This window comes from Sander lucioperca, chromosome 8 (genome assembly GCF_008315115.2).
Source record: "Sander lucioperca isolate FBNREF2018 chromosome 8, SLUC_FBN_1.2, whole genome shotgun sequence".
Classification (NCBI taxonomy): Eukaryota; Metazoa; Chordata; class Actinopteri; order Perciformes; family Percidae; genus Sander; species Sander lucioperca.
Genome location: NC_050180.1, coordinates 20,804,677 through 20,826,204, shown reverse-complemented (window position 1 = coordinate 20,826,204; position 21,528 = coordinate 20,804,677). Strand labels below are relative to the sequence as shown.

At 39.4% G+C, this 21,528-nt stretch overlaps 1 protein-coding gene across 15 annotated transcripts in view; it reads right to left on the bottom strand.

The window, feature by feature from the left end:
• zmp:0000001200 (dedicator of cytokinesis protein 9) overlaps positions 1-21,528 on the bottom strand; it is a 79,820-nt gene that overhangs the window by 30,569 nt on the left and 27,723 nt on the right. For 13 of the 15 annotated variants that reach the window (XM_036003943.1, XM_031296956.2, XM_031296916.2 and 10 more), the window contains exons 2-5: positions 14,520-14,636; positions 7,237-7,326; positions 3,810-3,892; positions 2,096-2,165 (exon numbers count right to left, since the gene is read on the bottom strand). In XM_036003943.1, coding sequence (XP_035859836.1) covers positions 2,096-2,165; positions 3,810-3,892; positions 7,237-7,326; positions 14,520-14,636 — 360 coding nt within the window. Of the gene's footprint in view, positions 1-2,095; positions 2,166-3,809; positions 3,893-7,236; positions 7,327-14,519; positions 14,637-17,713; positions 17,999-21,528 lie in introns of those variants that run through there. The other 2 variants (XM_036003944.1, XM_031296964.2) reach the window with 1 other exon arrangement.

Sequence of the window (21,528 nt, the reverse complement as noted above, 5' to 3'; positions counted from 1 at the left end):
TTGTGTGTCTGAGCATATGTTGCCGTTTTAACAAAGCGCAGGAGCAGCTAGATGTTCAGTATGACATCACTCCACATGCCATTACAGCTGCAGAGTTAAACATCTGCAGTTCCACTCACAGAGCAGTTTCTGCTGGTTGAGTTTAAGTCAGATGATCAACAGAGCAGAAAACTCATCAACTGAATGTGGTATAAAACCTTATAAAAGCATCAAACAAAGGGATATCAGCCACCGACAGAAAAGGAAATCTAAAATATGTCTTATATGAATTATGAATTATATCCACAAATGTAACAAGGGAGTGAAATTCACTTTTTTTGTTGTTGCAATACTGGGGCATGGGGCAAATTACTCCATACATGCTGTTAACACACCCTGCCGAAGCCTCGCCTAACTGTGCAGAAAACCTTTGATGTTGTGGTTTGAGATGACACAGAGCAGAACAAGATGTAGGTCTGTCTCAGTCCAAACAAGCAGGGAGAGGAACATTAAACAAACTATGACTGTTAAACAAAATAAATATCTCCATCTTCACAGCAGATACATGACACGAGGACCAGATCATCTCACACTCATAAGGCAGGTAGCATTAGATCACATACGCCCAAACACAAAGGTACCCTGATCCACCAGCTATCGGGATCTGTAAAAATAAACCAATTAGGAGAGTAATGAAGGAAGAAGAGCCGGGTGCTGTCCTGCTTAAGATCAGGCTTGCGTGTCATTTATAGTTACACTTCCTGACTTTGAAAGACTACAGTGTATCCCTGACAATTTCACACAATGAGAAGAGTGAATGGCCTTTCAAGATGTCTTCATCCTGGTCCAGAGCTACTTCTTCTTCTGTCAGTCTAATAAAGCAGAAGGGGATTTTAAAAGTGCTGGCAGGATTTATAATATTTTTAACGTGCCTTGTGGAGTGATCTAAAAAGCATCTGGAAAGGTTCAGTGTCTGTTTCTCTTCATCAATGTCTAGACAACATTCACTGGTCCGCAGTGAAGCAGACAAATTACCACTTCATTCTTTCTGACCTCCAGAAAAAAAAAAAAAAATTATTGCATTACTAAACTCCAGTCAGACAAAGAGAAGACGAACCAAATCTCACAACTGATGTTGCATGTGGTCCAAAACACACAATCATAAAAACATAAATGATTTATTATGGGGATTTTAGAGGATGAATTCAAATCCTTTTCTTTCATCTGCAAAAGCAACCTCCCAGTTTGTTGTGAAGAGATGAAGGCCAGAGAGAGAGAGAGAGAGAGGGTGTATCTTGTCCTTAGTTGTGTTGAAGTCCTGCCCCTCCTGTCCTGTCAGAGGTGAGGCTGACTGTGAGGCTGAGCAAAACAGACCCTGACCCCTGACAACCTGGCACGGCTTTCCTCAATCATAGCTGCATCAACTAACACACAGTTAAAAAGAAAAGACACAAAGCTCCTGTGTGTAACAGAGTATTTCAACTAATATCAAAACACATTTTGTTGCCCATAGGAGGCGCAGTTTGACATACGACGTGAGGAGAGCAGGTCAGAATCATCATCATACATCTTGTGAAGGAGTGTGACCTTCAGATAACATTTCAGCCACAGCTTCGTATCATCTTTGAAGACTCAAATCAGCCATTCCAAAGACAACAAACACTCAGATGATGAAAAAAACACACACACACACACACACACTCCATCATACATGAATTCAAAGAAGATGAAAAGATTCAAATATCGCTTGTGTAAATGTGTAAAAAAGACTGGCTGTTTTGAGACATGGTGTGCCAGCAAAAGTCTTTAAGTCTAATTACACTTAATTATTTCCATTAAATCCAGCTATTAGACACAAAAATGCCTCTTTAATCTCTTTAACAGCTATAATGAAAACAGGAAAGGCAAAACTGATGGCTGGAATTAGACGCATTTAGCAGCATGTAGTCTTTTCTGGTCCGGGATTCTAATAAAGAGATGTAATCCTGAATAAAAATGCTGTTGAGTAACACTGCAAATACAGATACTTTATTACTCTGAGCTGTTGATTGGATTTTTTTTTTGGTAAATCAAGGGATGAAAAAAAGTATAGACATTGTATAAGACATACACTCACCTCATCTTTGTCGACATCCTCATCCACTTCAAATACATGGACAGCCAGTTTATCAGGCCTGGACACTTTGCTGTAAAAAAGAAAAATCAATTCTCATTAACAGGCATGTATATCAGTATTAACAAGATCAGAAAACAACACATAACATCATCAAAAGGTACAACAGATTACCACAGTGAAGCTCAAGGTAACTGCGTACTCTGATACTACACTTGGTTACAATTTTAAGATATTGGAACTTGATGTCAATATTTGCATTTTCTCTGAAGTTTTGTCCATTGAAAGTTCAGTAGGTAACCTTTATAAAAATAACTTTTGTCACTATATCCTGACAGTAGCACATGAGACGGATAATCTGTGAAAAAAAAACATGTTTCTCTGCATCCCCCTAATGCTCCTTATGGCATTTTAAAGTTTTGACCGCGCCCAAAGTAAAAACCAATCAGAGCCGAGGAATCTCTAACATCAGTCACTGCTCGTGAACTCTTATCAAACTGTCAAACTAGGCAGTGCTGATCAAATATGAATCAAGATTCTGTTACTGCATTGCCTATTTCTTGCCTCAAATGTTTTTAGAAACATATCTTTCTCAATGGACACATTTACTTTCAATGTTTTGGCACATTTTTACTGCTAGTACTTGAATTTTTAGCACTTGACGTTTAACAGCACTGTTTTTCCTATTTGCTTTCATTTCAGTTTACTCTGCAAATCTTTTGAACACATGTGGTCTAAAGCGGTGTGACTGAGATGTGATTTTCCCTTATGTTTTCGCCATTTTCTTTGAAAAGTACATTTTAATTTGCCACTGTCTCAGAAAAGCAACATTGCAAATGCAAATTCAAGGTGTTTAAAAGCAACACTTGACTGTTCAAGGAAACATGTTAAGGTGTATACTGCCTGCTGGAAAATGAAAAGGCGCCAAAGGTAAGAATCACTTAAATAGTGTGAGGTTTCAGGCGATCCACGTCATGGAGTATTGTTTTAACTTCCCCAGATTCAGTCAAGTGACAGAACATTCTGGCAGCAGTGACAGTGTCAAGATCATAAGGTCATTGTCAACTCATATTCTAACATGTTGCCAGTAAAATCCATATTCTTTTGGGAAGAGGCTGGAGCTGATGACACAATCTCTGGACAATGAGGGTGGTTTCCACACCGGCTGCAGCAGGGAGTTATCCAGTGAACCGTCAAAAGGAAACACTTCTTTGTTGCTGGTAAATAAGAATTATTTGCAGGCTGCGTTTCCTTGTAATTAAGTCACAACAACATTTTGTCAGAAGCAGGAAAAAAAAAACATGACAGTTTGTCTAGGTGACCTGAAAACACAAAAACTGTGTGTGTGTGTGTGTGTGCACTGTGTCTTTTAGTTTAAAACCTCTGGCATCCTTATATTTTATGCAGTAGCTGATCTTACCTGCCCATCATAAGAATGTCTTGGCTCACTACCACATTACTGTGGTGTGAATATAGTGTACAGTAGTACAGAGTTTTTTTTAATTTATTTTTGGGGGGCATTTTAGGCCTTTATTTCCGACAGGACAGCTTAGACTTGAAAGGGGAGAGAGAGGGGGAATGACATGCAGCAAAGGGCTGCAGGTTGGAGTTGAACATGCGGCCGCTGCGTCGAGGACTAAGCCTCTTTATATGGGCGTGCGCTCTACCAGGTGAGCTAACCAGGCGCCCGTGCTGAGGTTTTTAACTGCAGACTTACTTCGGAAGCTGTCGAAAGTCTCCAGAATAGTCCTCATACTTGTAGTTGACGACATGCCAGTCAGACTTGTAGGTCTTAATGCACTGAGAAGACAATGGAAACAAATTACAGACCCCTATAACATACTGTACATTGTGTCAATGTTGTAAAATACACATGGAAGAATTACTTTAGGGCTGTGCTAAGGTGTCAGTATAAGTCAAATGAACTAGTTTGTGTTGTCCAATCATATCTGAAGGCAAATGTATTTAGATGTTCAGAAAGGGCAAACTTGAAGGCGGGGTGAAAAGCTTGCCGTTTAAATATCAGGGGGATCACGGTGCGCACTTTCACACAATCTTTCCTTGAAGGGATTCATGGTTTTGCCCTTGGCTGTACACTCAAAAGCAGAAGCCTGAAATCTGCCTACAATGTCACAGCTGCCCATTTGCTGCATGATGCGATCATAATTGTCAGATTGTTGGTTTGGCAAAGTTACAGAAGCAGCCCCCCCAAATACAATGTCTGAAAGTTGTGGGGGAGAGAGATTCAGATACTGTTCGACCATCTGACTAGCACTTTGGTTGAAGCATACTGACACCTTCAAAACAGCACTAGTTTGGCATTGCACTCTTATAACACTGTCAGACTCACAATGGACAGTTTTCGAAATAAAGTTGCAAAAATCAATGCAGCAGATATTATCTTTTTTGTCCCACAATGCAACTCAACTGCAGGCAGTTCAGTCAGAGATTCAGGTGTGTTATGGAAGCAGCTAATGTAGCATTGAGCTGAGATGATGAGCAGGTGACAGAGGTCTGGTAAGCTCACTTCTTTCTGACTCTTTCAAATTTGTTGTGAAAAATTATCAGATTTCACACAGCTCCCTCTAGAACCACGAATGGCTTTATACAAAAATGTTTACAATAGGCAGAAAACGAAAACTACCCACAAAATGAAAGTAGTGTTGAATTGAAGAAAGCACAATCACAATGCAATGATTGTTTTGAGCAACAATTTAAGCCTCTATCCAGTGATATCCTTAAAGAGTAGTATGGTCAGTGTTCACACGCCATCTCAGTCTAATCATCCCTTAGCACAAACTGGGAGGGAGTGTATCTATATCTCCCTTTACTTGGAAAGGAGACATCTGTTCATTGTCAGTCAGTGATAGGAGCAGCTCACTCCTATCACTGGTATCTTTTCTGCAGAAATACGTGCAGTTTACAAGAACTGCCCCAGCAGGGAGACGAAATGCAACCTGATCAGGAGAGGGATAGGAAACAGAGAGGATCCTGCTGGGTTGATCCCATAGGTTGATCCCCACAGCTGTCCTGGTGATGTCAAACAACACTTGACTGGGAGTTTTAGTATTTTTATGACTTCAGACAAGGCTCCCTAAAAACACTGACCTCTGACCTGGTAGGTAAACTGCCGGCAGCCAGTTGGTCTCTGGCTTAAAAAGACAGTAAGAGCAGTGTGCATGGGCCGGTTGGTAAACCACTGTGATGGTTAGAGAAAGAAACATTTCCCCTCTTGTAGCTATGATTTATCATTTTATCAACCACAACTGGAAACAATAAGGATTTTTTTTCAGTCTCACTGTAATTAAATGAGTACACAAACACATCTCAAGAGCTTCTGTGTTTTTAAGAACTTTTACAACTTGTTCTGTCTTATGGCCTTTTGCTGACATTTGATAGCAGATATGTTCAAGACTCAACACAGACAGACAGCACTATAAACCAACACTGACAGACAATAACCAGAAGTTTGATGAACTTGCAAATTGTGTAAATTAATTGCACTTCATCATTCCTACATCCCCTGCCATGAATAGATATTACTGAGGAAATACAGTACAAATAGTCCATGATCTGTAATGAGTCCAAATACCATTTACGTAACAGTTTCTACTTTAAGTTAGATGAATGTTCCATTTAGCGGAAATAAATTGGTTTCCTGATCAGCTGTACCAGTTGCCAGTACCAGCTGCTAATATTAGGTCACAAATTGGCCAATGACTCACATTAGTGTCACTATTCTGCAGCAATGTGTCTTTTTGGTTTAGGTGCTATGATATACTTTCCTAATCACTTCCTAACCTCTTGTACCAGACTTTGCACTTACAATATGGTCACCCTGTTTTTATGTTCTGCAATTTAAGAAATGTATAGTACTAAAAGTGCTCTGTTTTTTATTTGTGTTAATACCGACATGAATAAAAGTTTCTCTCATAATCATAAAGATTACACTGACTTGAACTGCAATTTTTACCTTTAGTGTCTATAAAACAGTTTCTGTGGGATTACTGCTCCTGAATATTCCCAATATTTCCCTCAAATTTACACTGAAGTTAAAGGTCCCATGGCATGAACATTTCACTTTATGAGTTTTTTTTTAACATTAATATGAGTTCCCCTAGCCTGCCTATGGTCCCCCAGTGGCTAGAAATGGCGATAGGTGTAAACCAAGCCCTGGGTATCCTGCTCTGCCTTTGAGAAAATGAAAGCTCAGATGGGCCAATCTGGAATGTTCCCTTTATGATGTAATAAGGGGAAAGGTTACTTCCCCTTTCTCTGCTTTGCCCGCCCAGAGAATTTGGCCCGCCCACGAGAAAGAGAGAGAGAAATCATGGCTTGCAAACGAGCGAAGCATGGCAGTTGGTCAAGGCCACACCCCCACCCTCCACCTTGCCCCGCCTCTCTTCTCCTCAATAGCATTTAAAGCTACAGACACAGAAATAGCACGTCCTAAGGAAAGCTCATTGTGGGACAGGCTTGTAGTGGCTGTAATTCTGCACCAAGGCAGAATTTTGGGAAAGAGACTTCAGATACAGTATTAGGGGACCACTAAGGCCTATATAAAAGCACCCAAAAAGCAGCATGGCATAGGACCTTTAAATAAAACCTTTTATATGGTTTAATAACAACATTTAAACAGTATTGTCTAAATCTACTTGTCCCACTGCTTTTGTTGAAGCTATGTCACACTTACATTGAGGAGTGTGCATTTCCCAACTATGCCTTTTCTAGCTGGAAAAATGTGTAAATGTCTTACGCATCATTTTATGCATTTTCTCTTTACATCTTTTACATCCAGTTTGAAACAATATAGTTCGGTATTATTTGTTAAAAGTTTACCATTAAAACATCCACTACTATGCTTCATCAGGACTATGTGGGTGTGGTTTTATATGAGATTTGATGGAAATTGGTCTGGTATCAGATTTTGATTACAATGTTGCTAAATCCTGATTGGTGCATGTAAATACATTTCATCAATTTTTTCTCCATCTGAGCTCTTTCCACTTCAGACAAAAACACAAATACAGAAAACTCTAATTTGAAATAACCAAAACTGGCAAAAATTGTTTATGTAACAACCCCATTTGCTCATACTAAGAAGTTGACTAAAAATATTTTTTGGGGCCTTTAAATCAGCTTACCTCTTGGACAAACAGACTCTGGGCCTCCCGCTCTGCATTTACAGGCACTGTAGGGTAGAGAGTTCTCCCTTGCCGCCTCAAAGTTAAAATCTGCAAAACAAAGCAATGGTTTATTTAACAAGAGAAACAGATCAGGGAGAAAGTACAACAAACATGACAACATTGTAAAAGTGAAAACAAAATGTGGAAGACATTGCTCAAGCTGGACACCCAGTATTACAGTTTGTGGTCTCAGCTGGACACAGTTGCTCCGGGGTATTCTGTTAAATATTATTCTATGTTTGAGAAAGGACTGATGACTTTCTGAGGGTTCAAAGGGGCAGTATGTGAGGGAGGCAGGATGCATGTCCATACTGTTCAGCTCCAGGACCCACAGACACACCCTGAGTCTGGCTCTCTGCCACTGTTGTACAGCCGCACTCTGAGTAATCAGCATCTCAGCATATCTAATGCTGGTTTTAAGATTTTCGCTAATGACCAACAGGTTCAGTGTGCACTGAAGCCAAACAGCAGTTTCATAGCAGGACAAGAAAGATAAGTAAAAGCCTTAAATTACATTTTAACAAGACTAAGTGTCGACAGCCATGCTAGCTACTTTGTAAGGCGAACAGTAAATCTCAGCAATCTCAGTAAATCTTTCACTCAATAGACAACCAATAGGTCAGTTTTAGTGTGAAAGCTGGAGCTCTATTCAAACTTGCCCTGAGTAAAATACTGCTTTGTACAACACCATCACCATCAGGTTTTAGCAGGAGGATTAATATAAAAATAAACTGCATTTGACACATAATCCCTGCGAGCAAGAGTGAAATATGAATACAACCATTAAGTGAAGCCGTTCAGCTGACTGAGTTAAAAGGAAACTGAATTGTGGCTTTGTGCAAGTCAAATGCTGGTCAGTTAGGTTTTCTATGATGAGAGGGATGAAGACAAAACTTCTATTATATTTTCCCCAACATGTTTTTATTAAAATTAGAAGCGCTTTGAGCAGAAATATGTTCCATGTCATTAGTTAACAGTCCAATTGACCAAAGAGCTAATCAAATGAAACTACTCTGACCACATAATGTGTGTAGCTATTGAATAAAAATCACATCAGTCAAGTCAAATGTGTTTATAATCCTATAAATATCACTCCATCCAATTGATGGTGATCCCTTGAAAACATCAAGTTGATGGAATACATTTTTTTAATATATGCAGATGAAATGTTTTCCCTTTTATCAGAAGACATACATGTACAATACAGAATAGGGCTGGGCAATATATCAATATTATATCGATACTGATATATGAGGCTAGATATCGTCTTAGATTTTGGATATCATAATATCATAATATGACAAAAGTGTCCTTTCTGGTTTTAAAGGTTGCATTACGGTAAAGTGATGTACTTTTCTTAACTTACCAGACTGTTCCAGCTGTTCTATTATTTGCCTTTACCCATTTAGTCATTATATCCACATTAATGATGATTATTTTTCTAAAATCTAGTTGTGTAAATATTTTGTGAAAGCACCAATTGTCAACCCTACAATATCGTCGTAATATCGATGTTAAGGTATTTGATCAAAAATATTGTGATATTTGATTTTCTTCATATCGACCAGCCCTAATACACAATAGTCATGTTTCCATCTAATTGTCAAGACAAACTTTTAAAATGTCGCAAAAAAAGAAAAAAAAGAAAATGCGAATTAAAAGCGTTTCCATCAACTGGTTTAGAGCGAATAAAGCAAAGCGTAGTTTCGTCACAAGTTGACGTTACCCATGGTTGTAGATTGCAAACTGGCTTGCTAAATCAAAGAGTTTAGAAGCAAAGTTCTTTGGCTAAATGGAGAGAGGTAGCATTGTACAAGTTGGCCACCTGTGCAGAAAACAGGGTTGTGCCAGAGACATTTGGTGTCAGCAAGACAACCGTTCACCACTGTGTATACGCGGTGGGCAGGGCCATAGGATTCATTCAATTCGTCAATATACCCGACGTTGCTGAGGCACAGGCAATAGCGTACCGTAACTCCACTAAGCATCTTGTGCAACAAGTGACCCATATCCCGATCCTTCCCCCATCCGATGGATACCGGGACTATAGTCATGTGAGTTACATGTTTGCTACGTCACAACTTATTCGGCAAAGATGTTTCCATTTCCCATTTTGCGCATTAACTCTTTATCGAAAAAGGCAAAAACAAGTTTTTTTCTCGAATTTTACCGTTTCCATCAACATTTTCTAATGCCATACTTCAAAATGCACATAAAAATACATTGATGGAAACATGACTAATGACACACACACACATAACACACCATACAAACGATACAATATAAATATCACAATATAAAACACACCATGGAAAAGATTGATATAGTATACTAGAGATGAAACAATTAGTAGATTAATCGATTAGTGAATTGACAGAAAATTGATCACCAACTATTTTGATAATTAAATAATCGTTTAAATCATTTCAATTAAAAACACCAAATATTCTTTTGTTTCAGCTTCTCAAAAGGTGATTAGCTGCTTGTCTCATTCTCTCTGTGTATACCATTGTGAAGTAAATAATTTGGGGTTTTGGACTGCAACACTCATTTTCTCTGTTTTCTGACATATTCTATAGACCAAATAATGAATCTACTAATCAATAAAATAATCATCTTATCAGATTATTCGAAAATGATGAAAATAATCACTAGTTGCAGCACTGTAACATTTTTCTTAGCTATGGTGCTTTATTTCATTGCTAATGCATCATTCCCAAATACTAGTAAGGGATAAAACCAGTTTTAAGTTTAAAGTGCCCATATTATGAAAAAACACTTTTTCTGGGATTTGGGGTGTTATTTTGTGTCTCTGGTGCTTCCACACGCATACAAACTTGAAAAAAAAACCATCCATGCTGTTTTGAGTGAGATACGGGTTTCTGAATGTATCCTGCCTTCAGTCTCCGGGTGAGCTGGTCAAAATGGTCAGGGCCGTCTACGTCATCGGCCGAAACATTTGATGTGTGCTAACCACTTTAGCTAATACCACATCAGCTAGCTGTTTCTCCAACTTCGGTCAGTACAAGGCAGGATTAGCCAGGAGACTTCTTCTAAACGAGGGCGCACTTCCAACATGGTGTGGAATACCTGCAGACGAGGGACATGTAAGTAGTTCTATAGTGTTGTAGCAGTGTTTTGCCATTGAGAACGAGGTGGCTAACCGCTAGCAGCACTAGCTTCTAGCTAGTAGTCCTTACCTAGCTACTGGGCATGTGCGACTCCCAACAGAGATAGGATAGAAGTGTGATGCCTCACTCTGTAGCTAAAACAGAGAACTCAACACACAGGGTGAAAAGAGGAGCTGCAGCAATGTGTAGTACAACAAAAAAATGGTGTTTTTTGAAAATGAAACCATGTAAACCTATTCTGGTACAACCTCAAAATACAATTATGAACCTGAAAATGAGCATAATATGGGTGCTTTAAGTTTAAAAGGAAGTGGCTGGTTTGACAACTGAAATAAAAAAACAGCATTTTATAAAATGATTAACATCGCTGCAGTCATGTGTTTTTCTTCACATCTGAAATGACACTTGGACTAAAATGATTTCTCTGTTGCCTCACTGTCCCTCTGAATGACCTTGATCTGGTTGTGTCAACTACGACAAATTCTACACAAAGCTCGTATTTGTAAACCTAAAGTCTCCCCTTCCTCTCTGCTAGCCAGGTTTCCTGCAGGGGAGATGATAATCTTTACAATCCAAGCAGCTGAAATAAACAGGCATGGAGGTAAGAGGGAGCCAGGAAGTGGGCAACAGGAAGCATTTAATTGGGCTACAAGTCGCCGAGGAGAACCATGTGATTCTCTGGTGAAGAATGCCCTAATAGCATGGGATATAGGGTAACCTGAACCAAGTGTGTCTCTAGACATGACCACCTCAGCACTGGTCCCATATTTCGTAAGTTCAAACTGATATTAGATGAAGGTCGTTGATATTCTGTATTTTTCTTATTGTCAACAAATCCCATAAAAAAACTAAAACCAATAAGTAATTTATAATTTGCAATAAATGCTAACATTTATTGGAAATGTAAGCATGCTAACATTTGCTAATTATCACTAAGTACAGCTGGAATGTGAAAGTTTTGCAGGTATTAATTCATTAACCATTTTTTTATATTCACCTCATGGTGGCATTAGAGGAAAAGTCTGGGGCTCACCAAAATCAGTATGATTCATACTCTGGGAACCATGAATGTCTGTACAAAATGTCATTCCAATTAATCCAGTAGTTGTTGAGATATTTCAGTGTAGACCAAAGTGGTGGACCATCTACATAGCCATGCTGCTAGCGTGTCTAATAAAAGTGAAACTATATATTTTGTGACCCACTTTTAAAAATGTACATCCTCACTAGGAACAAATGCATTTTGGGAATAAGTGCCACAGACGGGAAGTTGGCAAGTGTTGAAAGCCAAAGTAACACAATGGTTTTAGTGTTGGGATTTGTTGAAAATAACAAAAATATAGAACATTGCCAGCCTTTTCCTTTAGAGACATGGAAACTGTAAAGTGGCTGAAGTAAAGGAAAAAAATATAATAATCTGATCTGTGGGCTTAAAGGCTTAATGGATGGGCCTAGACCTGAATGAAAGAAGGCCCCCCTCCACGTAATCCTTGACAAATTGAAACCTCGCAGAGAGAGCCCTGAGACCTGCACATAACTGGCTTGTGCCAACAGCTTCCAGATTAAAACCCCGATGGAGATGATATAAACACTGGCACACAAAAGACCAGTACCAACTCATGACTTTTGATGTGCCAGTGGGGATAAGATAAGGTAGACTTGATAGTAAACTGATAGTGGTTTTTATTCAAGAGGAACGGCCAAAAACTTTATACAAAAATAACAATACAGACAGAAGAGCTCTTTCTGCCTGTTTTGGCCTTGATTCATCACCAACACTGTATACTTATTGAGGTTTTTGTATGAGTACACACTGGCTGTACACCTTTCACTAAAAGCTCCAAACACTGAAAAGGCTTTGACACAGAAGTTGATTAAAACCTTGCTTGAGTCTGGGGAGGTCGAAACAGATGTTAGGTTCAATCACTGCGCCTGGGGTGTTTTTTTTTTTCTCAGTCAGAATCACCTGTCAGCCCCTGACAACGTACTGTTTGTGTATAAAGCCGGTATGTTATGTTCACAGCAGCAGGCAGGCTGAAGGAGCATGATACAATAGGAGAAAAAGTCAAGACTGCCCCGCTGTCACTGAGCACCCAGCTGCCAGGCTTTTGTAAACTGTACTGTAACAACCAATGGCTTTATAAAGGGCCAAACCAAATTTAGAAACACTGTCTTTTCACTTGTATTCTATTCCACACACAGCCATCATATACAATACAGTAACTGCAAAAATGATTTGCTCTAAATACACCTAAGTCCCCATTATACATTTAACCAGCAACATAGGTTTGGTGATCAGGGTCCGATAGTGGTTTTAAGGAGAGACTTTGTTGATCCCCACACGGGAAATGCAGGTGTTGCAGCAGCACAAGTATATACAGCTAGAATAAGAATAGAAGTAAAACATATGACCTATACCAGAGCTAAGTTAAAGTTACAAGGTAAAGTGTGGTTAGTAGCAGTGAGACAGCAAGTCTAGTATATATTTAAATAGTGTACCCCAGAATATGTTTTTAAGTTATTAGTCTTAGTACTGTCTGTATTAACAAGCAACATAATAGAAATATAATATAGTATATAATGTAGAAAGACAGTATTACAATATAGTACGATATAGTACAGTATATTATATACTATATATATGTGTATACTATGTAGTATAAGGTGTAATGTAATAGCAATAATGAATAATACTGGTAATAATATTGTATAACATAATATAGTACAGTACAACAGTATAGTATAGAATATCAAATGTAATATGGTATAGTGTATAGTATAGTAAAGTAGTAAAGAATGGTATAATAATATAGTATTCGTTCGGACGTCATTCAAACATTACTTTTATAGCAAAAGTTTTTGCAAAGTCTGTTTTCATATAAGACGTCCCATATACTGTAGATCACATACTGTAATGCTCATATTCATCTGTCATGTGTCATGTGTTATAGTGGCGTGTTAATGCATGTGAAAAGACAGATTGATTAGAAAAGTCTACCCATCTGGTGCATTCAAGTGCTATCATATAAACAAAGCTTGATTTCTTTTTTTCAAAGCTAGCAACTAAGAAAATAACATTATCATACAATGTGTTGCTGTTTGGTATCTGACTCAAGGACGTCCTCAGAATGTCTAAGCACAGTATGATGGTGGTATTGGTGTTAAAAAAAGACACATTTTCCTTTTGAGCTTTAGAGCTTTTGTGGAATATTTTCGAGTGTCCTCAGTGTCTTACATGGAAAATCAATATACTGTACAACTCCTCCATCCATATGACTATGACATGAAGAATTGCCCCAGATTTATAAGTGGGAGTGGGAAAGGGAATGTGCATCAATTACTATTTTACACTTACATGATACAATAAATAGTAGCTCTATACAACATATGTTACTGTATATGAATCGTCAAAACATCACTCTTATTTGTACTGTCTTATGTGGCCATTCAGCTATAACAATAAAAGAGTATTACATTTCCACTGGACTAGACGTTAGGGTCAGATTTGAGGATATACTGCACGTCTTATTGCTGCTGTTGGTAAGAACATCTTTTAATCAAGTATCATTTCCTGAAGTACCAGCACTGGGCCAGATTTCCATTTGAGATTTTCCGAGTTCATCGTGGAAAGTGTGAGGGAGCGTACATCCTGTACAATGTGGCTGGAGATAACACTTGCTCTGTCACAACATTGACAGAATGAGCCAATTAAACAGATGGCCCCTGACCCATATCTCTCTGTACAGCATGGAAGGATGTAAACAAAAAGAAGGCCTCTGTGAACGACCCCACCCTGTACTCACAGCCCTGGCCACGCCTGGGCCAAAGGAAAAGATTGCTGAAGCAAAACAAATACAACAAAGAAAACACGCAAGTGGGTGGGTAAATAATGATGTTGGACAAATAACAATAAATGGTGTGACCTTGTATGGTTATGGAGCACTTTCTCAAAAAAAAACACCCAAAAAACTAATGAATCACAGCATAACCAATTAGGCTGTGACATTTCTCGGTTTACCATTATTTAGTAGATATTTTTTTACCCAAAGTGCCTTACTTCCCACAGCAGTAACATGTGTAGCCACAGTGGAAATCAAAGCCCTAACTCACCTCAAAGTCCTCCAGGGGGAACTGCAGCATGTCTCTGAGGACATCACTGAGGATTTGTGTCTTCCTCTGCACCAACACATTTTCATAGTCCAGCGGCTCGATCACCTTCGGCTTTACCTGAAGAACACAGACGAAGCACTCTGTTACTGGGACATCTGATGTAATTTCACAAATACTGGTAATCCTAATACTAAAGGTAACATGCATGCAAAGACACATGAGGTAATAGCCCTTGTTGTTGTTGCATTTGGCACCTTTATTAAGTAGATACAGTGGAGAGATGACAGGAAATGAGGAAGGAGAAAGATGGCTAATGACATCCAACAAAGATGTTACAAAGTTTATGGTTAGCAATGCTTTTGTAACTGACACAGTACACTGTCAAGCACTACTGTATTAACAAAGTTTCCTCAGACCTTCATCAGGCAAAATTCATCGAATAAGAGTAAATTTGGAATTCATATGTCACACCTTTATTTCAAGGGAGATACTGATACCCTGCAAGCAGGGCTGGCTTCACTAAAATATAAACTAAGACTACATTTAGCTATTAACGATTATACTTTTAATTAGCGTAATAACGTGTAAAATGAAAAGAGTGGAGAGGAAGAGTGTTATCTCTGTGCATGTTCAATTCTGTATACTATTATAGTCAGATGATCTTTCTGACAAAGTACCAAAGAAACGAAAAGCTGATATATATTTTTTTCTGAACCTACAGAGTTTTCAAGGCAAATCCAGCAAACAAAGCATATAGCTGTGCACAGGACCAGAGACGGCGTTGTGCATAGACAGGCCATTACTGTACATTGAATTTGATTTATCTAGCCGTGCGGTTGCATAGGTTTTACCAACAGATGCTATATGTTTATCAGGCCTCCATTTGCGCAAATAAAATGCATCCTCCTCAGCAGTGGGAAGGTCTTGATGAGCTTACCCTTCCATGAGAGCAAACACACATGGCATGCATGTCAAAGGAACAGTCACACTCCACTTCAAATATAGGCACTACATGAAACACAATTATCCTCCACATCTTAAAACAAACAAACCTCCATCATCCTCTTTTTCTTTTAGCATACTTAGTCATGACATACAAGTCAGATTGCAAATGTTATGGTATGTTGTTTTGTGGCTGACTCTCAACAGCACATGTGGCTATGTAATCAAAAGGTGATTATGGATTTATGGTGCATCATGTCAGTGTCTGCATAATGGTAAAGTATTGACCTACTAATCTCTAGTGGCAGAGGCTGGAGAGAGGGTATGCACTGCAAAGATACAGTAGTCATTAGATGGAAAGTCAGCTGTCAACACTTTTAGCTGATGGGACAAAAGGACGAATCTTACAGCCAGGGAAACAGCAGAGTGACAGTGACACATTGCCAGATTTCAGTGCTGAGCGACAGCTCAGCCCACATGTTGCCTCCACATCTGGGACTGATAATACTAATCTCAGAGGAAGAGTCATGAATATTGACCTGCTTAAATGCATATTGCTAGCAACCTTGTTAATATCAGAGAGCAGCTCAAACTGAGGACAGAGGGGGCAGGTCTTTGTATCGGTTTCAAGGACAAGGAGAGGATAGCAGACCAGAGACGGTGCCACCATGTCTGCCAGCTAAAGCAGGCTGTGACAATATCAGTCAACCGTTTATTCACTGCATAACATAACACAAACATAGTTACAATTAAATGCAGTCACACTTCAACAAAGTGTTTTTCTCTCTCTACCATGAGAGAAAAACCATGGAGAGATTGTTGCTTACCTGTCTGCAGGCAGGACAGATAAGTCAGGAAGGAATTGCATTAACTGACCTCAAATGCCTAAAATATACAGAGACCAGACAGCCTGTACCAGCCAGTTAAAACCTTAAGAACTCCAGGTATACACAGATGCATTGTCATTATTCACCAGGTAAAAAAACACTGACAATGACCAGGCAATTAAGCATTTTTTGCACGTGAGAGGGACTTTAGGTTAGAAGTGAAAAGAGTTGATAATGAACAGCCTTGGGACATTCAACAACATCACTCAAAAATAAAGTGAGGGAGTTTTGCATTTTGTTACACCACTAAAAAAACATTTACCGTCCAATACCTGCTGAAGCTGAAAATACCTGCAATTAAAATTGATTCTGATATTTAAAGTAGCTGCTAAAGGATTTGACCCCCCCATAACATGGTGCCCTCTTCTCACCAGTGATGGATTCCTAACCCTACACTGTTGCTGCTTCACTCCAAATGCCCTTCAGCAGTACTTTGTCAGTGGCCAGTGAAGGTGGTAAACCACAAAGTACATTCAGCACTGACTAAGGAAATGAACATACAGTAAGCAAAAGCTCTGTAACTCCCTCAAACCACAGTGCTGACCATAGTCAATGGATCTATTTCCAACTTTTATTGTATTATTGCCACATCAGTCCTCCAAAATGTTTTTTTCAAAACACTTGTTGAGTTTATGTCTTATATACTGAAAATACTGAACTTCGATGTCTATTTCCTATTTTTTTTTTTAAATACACCATAAACAATTTTGAATACAGCATACAAATAAAAAAGACCAGAACAATGTAAGCTGCATGTTTAAAATCTGTATAATTAAGTCAACAAACAGACATTCATCCCTGGAAAGCCCATAAAACAGAAACCTATAAGGCCATCTCTTCCACTCCCTCTCCACAGTGATCTAGCAGCTGTTTAGTTGCAGCACCCACTCCTCCCATCACTGCACCCTCTCACAGCAATGAACAATGGTGCTGTGTAGTGCCTCTCTACTAACTGAAACATTCAATCTTTTTGCTACAAACTACTTCACACGGCTATGTAGAGATCCAACCACAGGACATTAACACTGTCATCAGGGTTGACTTTTGAGCCAAATAAAATGTTTTACAAGCCAAGGCCATCTTTAAGAATGAACTTGAGGAAACTGTGTGCTGCTTCCCTCTAGGTTGTTAAGTGCTGTTAAAGTTCAACATTCCTCTATGATAGTGCTAACCTGGCACATTTTGAATATGAGTTGGCAACGTTGTGTATAAAACGATGACAAAAGTTAAGCAGCGCAGAAGCTCACATGACCCCTGCTTTGGGACTTTATGACTGTGTTTAAACTTTGGAGCACTGCATACTGTAAGATGTACTCTGACAAGAGATTTTTTTAACATAAACCAAAAAGTCCTTGAATGACTTACCACCACCTGCAGCACCGGGTCTACCTCAGCCTCAGCTGCAGCCAAGCTCTTGTACTGCTGTGGACTTTCAATGACCAACTCCTTCTTTGGAGCTTTACAAGCCCTTCCTTGCATTGTCGACAGCTGTGGTAAGATATCTCCAAGCTAGATCCAAAGAGAGGAGGACAGCTAGCATATCCAGTGGAGAAAAATCCTAGTGCTAGAAAAAGTTTGTGAAGTTTTGTGTTTCTCTTCACAGACTCATGCTCACACCCCTTCTTCTCAGACTGCTATGTCTGTCTGAGAAGCAGTGGACTCACACACAGGCGGAGGAGATAGCCCCTCCTACACTCAGCTGTGGTGCCTGGGGGAGTCACACACACACACACACACACACACACACACACACACACACACACACACACACACACACACACACACACACACACACACACACACACACACACACACACACACACACACACACAAACAGAAGATATCTGACCCCACACTATCCACCTGCACATTGACACAGGGTTGACAAAGGCAAACAAAAGATACACATTCCTCAAGTATTACAGTCTGGTCAGGGACTGTCCACGCCTTGTGTGGGACAGCTGAAATAAGAGCTGGCTCCAGAGCTGGTTTCATTAAGGGGAACAAGCTAGGGGAGAACGAGACACAAATGGGGCACTTTGTGTCGCAATATTCAAAGAAACCACTCAAGGATCTGCACATTACATACGAGGGCACCGACTAACGAATCAGTTGTAGCGATTTAGAAGTGATTTTCCATGTAAACATCACAGATAAGCTGCCAGACTGAGCTCATCAGACTGTAGCAGGCGCTTCAGAAGTAGCATGGACAAATCTTGACCCAAATTTACTGCTGAAGACCGAAGAGCAGATCATTCAACTCAATCTGAATCAGCACTGCAGTACATCAAATTAGTCACCATAAACTGTGACAGTCAAACATTACTCATTGAAGTTTTTATTGTATGCTCTGGTTCCAGTGCATGACTACAGCTGAGATAGTAACTGTTAGTAATCACAGAGTTGAGATCAGACCCAGCTTCTGTCTCGCTGCTTGTTGATGCAACTGCTTGAGGGGCATTCCAACACGACGCAGCCCCAGTCAACCTACCAAGGAGTGGACTCGACCTACAGATTCCTCAGAGGGCCACAACAGGGGAGGATGTTATCTTTTCATGCCTGCAACTAAACGTAAGGTGAGAGGGGGTGGGCCAGGTCAGCTGCTACCCTCCCACAGTCACATGTCACTGGGCCCCACACAGGGATCAGTATTATGGTCAAAATCATTATCATGATATTAATAACAATATTTTTATATCAACAACAATTCATTCAAAATAAAGACAACGAACTGGAAAATCATTTTTTTGCAGCCAGTCCAGCCATAGTCCAACATATCCACAAGACCCCAGCCAGCCTTCAATGCTCAACCTAAAACCTAAAATCAAAAAGAACAAATAGATCTGCATACCAAATAGCTCCAGTTAGAAGGATTTTAATGCTGTGATGTTTCGAGCCAAGGCTATTTCACGACCCCCCATCTCTTCCCAAATCTTCCCACCTACCACAGTTTACTAACTAACTCAAAATAGGCTACATGAAATCTTAAAATACTTAGCTTTTTAATTTTGGCCTCAATGTACGCTACAAACACAGCCAACATAAGTATATTGCGATGCAATATATTGAGTTCAGTCAGAAATCCCCATTGCTCTAATGTCAGATGGCACATTTGCTGGTATTTAGCAAATGTTGTGGGTTGATTGAAGGCAGGTGTGTCTAAGTGTACCTCCACTCTGTGGTCTACTCATGCCACATTTCTCTGTGTGTAAGTATTGTATACATGTGAAATAAGAATATCAGAATAATCATATTAAGGGCACTCATTCTGTTTCTTTGTGTTTAGGAGAGGGTCTGCAGTCTAAAGGCAGAGTTAGGCTTCCTGATGGCTGACGTGTGTTGCCAGCCTAGTCCATGGTGGTGGCTTAGCGAGGACTGCCATCGGGTGACGTGTAAAGTTGTCAACTGACTAGTCTATATCAACGATGTTTCATTAACGGGATTATTCCGGTGCCGCCGGAAGTTCCTCATTTTTGGCCAGATGTCTCTCACCTTCTGCTTTCTTTGTATTGGCATTCAGAAATGCCAATAAACCAGAGCACGTTTTTCTCCCATCCCGGAATGTTGTGTGGACTAGCCAGACCTTTCTCTGCAGTGCTGTGGAGATAGGTCTGGCAATGCGAGACTATCAACTGTCTGAGCCCTTGACTGGTTTCCCCTCCCTTCCTGCTAGTACTGACACTAAGTGTTTCCTTTCTTTTAAAATAGTTGAGTAATTCCACAAGCCCCAGAATGTCCAAAGTTTCACCTTACCCTAATGTTAATCTTGCACTGCCAGACCTATCTCTAAGCCCTCACCCCAAACACTGAAGGCAACTTTAGGGTACACAGTATTAGAAGGGAAAACAGACATTGATACAAGATCAGGTAACTCCTGTCTGGCACATCACAATGCACATTCTGATGACAGCATAATAAAGGTTGACTATGATGACTATGAACATCCCCTTTGGCATAGATCCAGATCAGCATACCTTGATCTATGCGGGAACTGTGTGTGTGTTTAAGAGATTTAAGCCAATCCTCTGCATCAGGTAGAAGCACGCTCCATAGTGGAGTGAGTTACACATCAGTGTCATCCTGAGGGCATACTGTATCAGCTCACTTTGGGGGGGTTTAAGAGCAGCAAAGTGAGTCATCATACACTTCCTGTCTCAGATACCTGTGTTTTTTAGTCACTTTGCTACTATACTCTGAACAACACTGTTGAAATGAAATGCTTAACAAGTTAAACTTGTAAGTTCAGGTTCTTTCCAGAAAACTACATATTTGTCAAGATAATTAAATATACTGTACATCATGATTATATTTGTTATTTAAACTTTTCTTCAAACTATATTTAATTAGATGTTAAACCAGAATTCCAGTTTTGGATGCTCACAGCAGTGCAGCGTATACTTCTCCCCCTCCTCAAACCACAATCCTTGGATCAATTTTAAAAAAGATATAATCACGATTATTTTCAATATTGAAATCAGATTACTCGTTGACTTCTGGAAAGATGTTGCAATTATTGAACTTAAAAAAAACAGTGGAAAAAGTTAAATAAATCAACAGTAAAAAAAACTCATACAACTGTGAACTTTGCCTTAATACTTTTCCGACTGAAACTTTATTTTTTAATTCAGAACACGAGAAAATAAGAGTTTACTTGCGAAACATAATGAGCTAAATAATAGTTTTTCTCAATTATTCTGTTTTTGTAATCACTGGGAGTCGAAATCATAATCACGATTAAATTCCGATTAATTGCACAGCCCTATCAGAGAGATTTCCTTTCTACACTGCAGCCCCGGTACATGATTCCAGAGTGACTAACAACTTTGGTGTGGCATAGTGCTTAAATTAAATTCAGACCTTGCAATGTTATGCAGATTTATCCATGGAAACCAATACAAATGTATTTCTTTGGGGCAAGTTGGCATTGGGGTCTGAGCAGGAAGGCCCACTGAGCTCTTTTAGTGGCAAAACAACACTTGTGTTGAGCAACAAAAAAGTGTTCCAATGGCCGGAAGCAGGCCGACAGGATGTTTGAGACTGTCCTCTCCATAAGTCGTTTGTTAAAGCAGCAATTACGACCCATTTTTACGTTTATTATTATTATTATTATTATTATTATTATTATTATTATTATTATTATTATATTCAGATATGGCTCTGATTATATTATAGTGGCAGAG